The sequence below is a fragment of the Poromitra crassiceps genome (assembly GCF_964638095.1).
Source record: "Poromitra crassiceps genome assembly, chromosome: 19".
Classification (NCBI taxonomy): domain Eukaryota; kingdom Metazoa; phylum Chordata; class Actinopteri; order Beryciformes; family Melamphaidae; genus Poromitra; species Poromitra crassiceps.
In genome coordinates, this window is record NC_139646.1 from 18,941,945 (window position 1) to 18,949,144 (window position 7,200).

At 45.1% G+C, this 7,200-nt stretch overlaps 1 protein-coding gene across 2 annotated transcripts in view; it reads left to right on the top strand.

The window, feature by feature from the left end:
• The first annotated feature begins 400 nt into the window (after positions 1-400).
• Positions 401-7,200, top strand: part of pnpla6 (patatin-like phospholipase domain containing 6) — a 37,074-nt gene continuing 30,274 nt past the window's right edge. For both annotated transcript variants that reach the window (XR_014553553.1, XM_083656069.1), the window contains exons 1-8: positions 401-489; positions 3,414-3,467; positions 3,917-4,004; positions 4,139-4,221; positions 5,187-5,278; positions 5,442-5,582; positions 6,093-6,252; positions 7,166-7,200. The exon at positions 7,166-7,200 is cut by the window's right edge and continues 46 nt beyond it. Coding sequence is in view for 1 of the 2 variants with exons in the window: in XM_083656069.1 (XP_083512195.1) it covers positions 442-489; positions 3,414-3,467; positions 3,917-4,004; positions 4,139-4,221; positions 5,187-5,278; positions 5,442-5,582; positions 6,093-6,252; positions 7,166-7,200 (701 nt within the window). In the remaining variant the exon portion in view is untranslated. The remainder of the gene's footprint in view (positions 490-3,413; positions 3,468-3,916; positions 4,005-4,138; positions 4,222-5,186; positions 5,279-5,441; positions 5,583-6,092; positions 6,253-7,165) is intronic.

Below are 7,200 nucleotides of genomic sequence, written 5' to 3' on the forward strand. Positions count from 1 at the left end.
AGAAAATAACTTTTGTGTAGAAAGCTGTGTCCCACAGGGACGGCCTCGCAATCAGCGTTTCACTTGCGTTTTTAATTGTGTTTTGCATGAGGGAGGGTGTGAGTGGATGTTTGTGGGGTAACAAGTTCCTACTAGTAATATGATCATACACCGTCATCATATTACTAGGAACCTCGTACTGTAATAGGATGGTGAGTGATGATGATGATGACAGAAATGCATCATCATATTACAAGTTCCTACTAGTAAATTATATAAGGGTGCGTTTCTGTGGATGCACTGGAAAGTCAGGATTCAGGAGCGGAGGGTTTTACATTCCATGCGTGGGTGTGATTTTTTTGTGCACAAGTGTGCGCGTGCGCATATCTGATGAACATCTCCTTCATGTGTTTGTTGCCAGTGGCTGTTGATGGACCATCCCTATGAAGAGGCGGGGTTAGAATGGGACAGAGCACCTCGGAACAAGAGGTCCAAGGAGACACCTCCCAGGTTAGTGCACACTGACTGCACAGTTCAGTTCAGTTGTGTGTTCACTTCATCTATTTCACTGTGATGAAACACAGAAGTCACATGATAGAATGCAGTGGGAAAACACAATGTTGAAACACAGAAGAGAGAAGACACCACACATTTGGGTAGCTTGAGAGATTAAATAAAACTAGAAATGAGACGGAGTAGAATACATCAGGAATAATAATTCCAAGGAGACGTCTAAAAAGACATCTAATTTCAAAAGAGAAACACACACGAGAACAAACATAACACACACACACACACACACACGCACACACACACACACACACACACACACACACACACACACACACACACACACACACACACACACACACACACACACACACACACACGTGAGTGCTTTATCTGAACCTAGGAAAATGATGTGATTAGCATGAGATTAAAATAGCAGAGAGGTTCAACTTGATCTAGTGACATAGGAGACACAGAAAACTGTTTACACCGCTCAGCCTGGCTATCTAGTACTGCACAAACTGAAGGCAGTTCTGATAGCTGTGTATAGGCTTGCAGCTTGTCAAACTCCAAATAGTTTGTGCTTACACTTCCAGACTCCATTGCACTCGGAGCTTCCTGTCAACCATCAGCTATCGGCTAAAGTACACGTGTGTGTGTGTGTGCGTGTGCGTGCGTGCGCGCGCGCGCGTGCAGTGCACATGCCTCTGGTGTGTGTGTGTGTGTTTGTGCAGTGCACATGCCTCTGGTGTGTGTGTGTGTGTGTGTTTGTGCAGTGCAGTGCACATGCCAGTCTGGTGTGTGTGTGTGTGTGTGTGACACTGTGGGTTTGTGCAGTGCACGTGTGTGTGTGTGTGTGTGTGTGTGTGTGTGTGACGGTGTGTGTGTGTGTGTGTGTGTGTGTGACGGTGTGTGTGACGGTGTGTGTGTGTGTGTGTGTGTGTGCGTGCGTGCAGTGCACATGCCTCTGCCTGTGCTCTCACCATCTGTCAGTCCTTCGTCAATATCCCCGGTCTCCAGCTGAGGCCTTTTCATGCCAAATGACCCTCCCCCCCCCCCCCCCCCCCCCACCAATCAATAAGCACCGATAACAGACTTGCAGTCTCTGATTGGCTGTCAGCCAGAGCACTAAAAAACTTGGATAGTTGCAAAACCTTTTAATATGATTTCAGCATAGTCCTCTCCAATAAAACCTATAAGAGGGCTCCAAAACAGAGAGAAAAGCCATTCAGATCTCCTTGGAGAACATGTGCGAGCCATTCCAATGGGAGAAGTTGTCGAACATTATAAAGGCAACTTGAAACAGATGGCTTGACATCGTCTCTGCTGTAAGATTGATAACAGGGCTTTCTGATATTGCAGCAAAAGAAAACATGCTTATCTTGGCCACAGGATGGTTCCACTCCCTGCAGCCAAAGAAGTACCTGATCTGATGTTATCGAACTTGAGGGATAAAGCTCACATTAATCAAACTATGAATAGGCTGGGTTCCTATTATCTTCCTCTGTCGCCTACTAGTTTGAGGAAGACGATGCATAATATTAGAATAGATTTCCTTTTTTTGTGGGGGGTAGTCAATTATTGTTAAGTATAAGTATAATTATTATGTATGAGAATGCATTCCTCCATCGTTGAATGATGCCGTTATTTAATTTGTAATCAATTATTCGTTAATTATTTATCAGACAGCCTCTCACTTTTAGCTTTGGATTTCTGTGTGGTGCTGATGGACAGCTCCGTTTCATCGTTCAAATTAAAAAGTGCTCTGGGAAGGCATTATTATTTGCCCTCTGTACTGTTTATGCTCATATCTGGGCTGCGGACATCTTTGAGATTTTCAAGTGGGTCATGAGTTGGAAAAGTTTGGGAAGAACCGCTGACCTATGGGCATGTAGTGTGTGGGTATTGTAGAGAGAAGCTTCATCCAATCCTGTGAGCAGAAAACGGTGTTATTGCTAACATCCATCTCTGACTTCCATACATAAGGCCATGCCGCAGACTGATGGGAGATCAGTTAAGGCTAGGTCACCCTCCCTCCATAGGCTTCGCCTCATGTGACGCATGGCGTGACCATCCAGACAGAAGGAGTGACTCAGGGGCTGGGAGGTGCAGCTTCACATGAACAGGTTCAAGACTGTCAGACTTTGAACCTTCTGACAACTGCGGACCAATCGGAGCAATTTTGTCGGTCTCAGTTTGTGCTCAAGAAGACCATGCATTGAGTCTGGGGCTCGCCGGGGCAAGAGTTTAAATCTTCTCGTCTGACCCGGGCTTTACTCCAACAATGGCCGCGTTTACACCATGCAGATGCCGGCCTGTTGTCTGGGATCTTAGCAGCTCCACATCTGGGAGCCTTAATCTGTATGTAGGGAACATCGCAAGGAAGGAAGGGGGGAAAACCTGGCAGCTGGGAGTTCGTAAGATGCTGATGATTGTATTGACATTTATTATAGAATAAACAGTGTAAGTGAAAGGCTGGAAAAGGACTGGGGAGCGCGGGCATGAGAAAGGGCATGCGTTTTATAGAAGGGTCACATTTTGCAAGCCAGTAGCCACTGTGTTGCCCCCACCTCTCTCCCTATATACACTCATACAAATCACACACATAAGCAGGGCTAATTCAACTCAGATGAAATGCTACATCTTTTTCCCAAGCTCTGATAGCCAGACATTCCTGCCTCCAGGGCGAATCCCCTTTATTCCCACATTCCATCACACTTCACTGGAGCTGAAGCCTCCCAGGAACAGGCTGTCACAGCGCTCCGCTCGGAATAATATGCTAACCAGTGCTAGCCACGATGCTAGCCGTGAGGTGTGCGAGGAGTGCGAGCCAGCTAGCAGGCCTACTGTAGCAGTTTTCAGTGTGGTTGTTGGGTCAAGTCACAGTGTGAGTCATGTGTCTCTGTGTTTCTCTGTCTCATCAGGAAGGCTTCACTAACATCAAGACACTGGTGGAGGAGGAGCTACAGACGAGCATGGTGAGAGTTTGATGAGGTTTCGTTGAGATATTTTGTCATCAACTCATTCATTCATCTCAGCAAGGGTCCCACGATTATTACTACCATGCAGTTACGGCCGTGGCTAGAGAAAATCTGAAATTAAGAAAATGTAATTTAGCTCAGTATTATTATTATTCAAGAAGCACAAGTAAGTATACTGTAGGTGTAGTATAGGATACTGATTCTATCATGATTTTGTGTCCACTCCAAATAAATATAATTTTAGTGCTGCAACTTGTACTAGATTCAAAACTTGGAGCAAATGAGATGAACATGCAACTCCTGTTACAGAATACTTAATAACATAGGAAGCGCTGATTTTGTTATATTTTAATTAGGTTTATGATTTAATTGTTTTTGTCATTGTAACATCCTTTTACTCTCCCTGTACATAACTCTCTCCCTGTCTCTTCCTCCTCTCTCTGCAGATGGTGGGGATGGTGATTGGCGCAGGCATCGCCATAGTCCTCATCGCCATCCTCATCTTCTTCGTCCTGCGGAGGATCCAGCTTCGAAGTCAGTAATCGCCGAGTGCTTCGTCATTTCTCACCAAGCGCCGATAAACACATATAATGACAATTATGGCAAAAAGAGGACTCGTTTTATTGTTTATTTCTCTTCGAATTGATCGTTTCCCCGTGTGTTCGCAGATCGAGAAGCCCAGGAAGCGCCCAAGTACCGTTTCCGCAAGAGAGACAAAGTCATGTTCTATGGGCGAAAGATCATGCGTAAGGTGAGCGCCGTCGAGCAGCAAATGGGTCGTCAATATGCTGGTTGTCCTGGGCTGGCAGGCTGAGCCATCTGCTCACAATAGAGAGCCGCAGGAACGAGTCCGGAAATCATCGATGCTAGCTCTCCTGGTTCTTCACTGTTTTCGCCTATGGGAGTTTTGAATGGGTTTTTGGCGCGATGCTTCTAATAATCTCTCTGGGCAACGCTGGCTTAATCAAACGCGAACCAGTATTTAGTAATATCATCTTCACACACGAGGACCACTTTTATGAGTTTTGAAGCTTTTACGTGCCGTTAACAGGGCGGCTAGCTAGCAAACGGCTAAATGAGACTACACTGTTGAGTCGATGGGGATATATACGTCAATAACATCACCACTTCAAAGGACGAACACGGAAATTCTCTTTCCCTCACCTGGTTCAGCCCCGTTCAGCCCGGGGTAATCAGTGCACACATCAACAGTCCAGGTTGAGTGCTGACGTGACGTGGAAGCCTATGCGGCAGTGTGTACCGGTAGTTCTGGATTAGCTTAGCTCGAGCTTTTTACTTCTAGGGCTCGCATTTACACTACAAAACTCATGAAAGTGGTCCTCATGTGTGAAGATTATCCGACTGAACTCTGGTTCGCGTTTGATTAATTTTGCGTTGCCCAGAGACCGCATTTGAAGCATCGCGGCAAAAACCCATTCAAAAATCCCATAGACAGAAACAGTGAAGAACCAAGAAGTCCGGGACTTCCGCGTTCTGACTACAAAAATACGTCATCCCTGCGGCTCTCTATGCCAGAGGTTCCAGTCTGACCCACAGCCTGTGTTGCATCATGTGTCGTCCCTTCTGGCTTTCCATTTTTCCGGTCACTTTCCTCTTCCAGTGACACGATACAAGATGAGGATAACCTATAAAACAATACGCTAGCAGCCCCTGCTTCAGCTCCTTTCTGATCCTAATGTCATTATTTCTCCTCAGGTCTCTCAGTCTACCTCTTCCCTGGTGGGTACATCCTCTTCCTCCCGCCCACGCCTCAAAAAGAAGCAGAAGATGCTCAACATTGCCAAAAAGTACGTCAGAAAAGCTCGCTCTCACCAGCCAGAGACCTCCGTTATTGTGTTTACTCCATTACTAGCTGAATTCTATTGTTACATCAGCCAGCGGTTCACACTCGTTTCCCGTCTCGTCCTCCCTCCGTCTGTCCCGCTGTCCCCCTGTCCCCCTCCTGTGCAGGATCCTGCGATTTAAGAAGGAGGTGCCCACCCTGCAGGCCAAGGAGCCCCCTCCCTCAGTGCTGGAGGCGGACCTCACAGAGTTTGATGTGGCCAACTCCCACCTGCCCTCTGAGGTGCTCTACATGCTCAAAAACGTCCGGTAGGTTGGCCCCACTTGATCATGTGTATGCGATTGTGAGATTACTGTATGTATATATATATATATATATATATATATATATATATATATATATATATATATATATATATATATATATATAAATTAAAGATGGTGGATAATATGAATTATTTAGAGTAAAAACAGTTGATTCTGTGATAGAGAAACAGTCTCTCTCCGGCCTAACACGGGGGTGTTCATGGGTTTCTTTACATCGCAGAGCTAATTTGCATGGAAGACAAGCAGCTCTTGAAGAAATATTTGCTACCGTCAACAGATATGCCTTAGAGATGTGCGGTCGTCGGGCATTTGCGTAGCAAAAGCACAATTTAACACAGATTTGAAAAAGCCCTGCACTTTTTTGCAGACTTGTGTTTAAAACATGAACTATATTGATTACGCTGAATACAAAGCTAGCCAGAGGAGTGTTTGTTTACCTTCAATGTGAGAAGAATCTTAACATTAGCCGTTACCTTCTCTGTTGTCCTGCAGGGTACTGGGTCACTTTGAGAAGCCCTTATTCCTGGAGCTCTGTAAGCACATGGTGTTTGTGCAGTTCCAACAGGGGGAGTACGTCTTCAGACCGGGACAGCCTGACAGCAGCATCTATGTGGTTCAGGACGGAAAACTAGAATTGTGCCTTACTGGAACGGTAAGGGGAGTAGATTGTTTGTTTGTTTGTTTGTTTGTTTGTGTGCAGCCGCTGCACCCACGATTATCCATACAAACGAGTAAGGAGCATTATTAAGGAGCTTAACCACGAGCCTTAAATTAAGCAGAGTTCTGCCCTTTAACAAATGATTAGCACCTGTGAGTGTTTGAGTCAGATAATCTCATTAGGGATTTAGGGGACTATGGCTATTGGCAAAGGTTGCTCTCTGAATGACAAATAAGCTCACAGCCACTCACAAGGAGCATTTAGCAAGTCTTTGATGAGTTAATTGACATCTCGTTTAAATCTAGGATTAGCCTTATAATCCATGTCTGTGAAGCTGCATTTAGGTCAATTCTGAGGAGAGGAACTTTTAAACAAAAAAAAAACTGTTGCATTTTGGTGTAGCAATAACTTTAAAACTGACATTCAATCAAATCAGATACTTCCAATGTAAACACTGGTACAGTAGATCTTATTGTCATTCATGAGTCATCACATTTAAAAATAGCTTTTGTGGAATAACTGCAACTTCAAGAAGCAGACGGCAGCCAAAGTTTTGAACGCGTTAATCTTGTCTTTCTTTTGTCAAACAGTAGATTACAAGATATATTTAGAAAAAGCCATTCTTGGCGGTGCAGTTATCCCGCGGGAGGCGGGTGGGCTCATGTAAAGTGCCAGTATATCTCTGTCTTCATTAGTCACTAGTCCGTGCCAAGGGATGCGCGTGCCACAAAGCCACACAGACTTGCCAAAAATCAAGTTGGGCATTTCGGCAAGTGGAAGAACCGGCTTCGTCAGTCCCTGCCTATGCCGATTCTGATTCTATAGTAGGATCGTAGGATTCTATAGTAGGATATACATTTCGTAGGAAGTGCTTCATACATTCTACTTGCTTATTCCTGTTTTCCAGGATGGCAAAGAAAGCGTGGTGAAGGAAGTTTATCC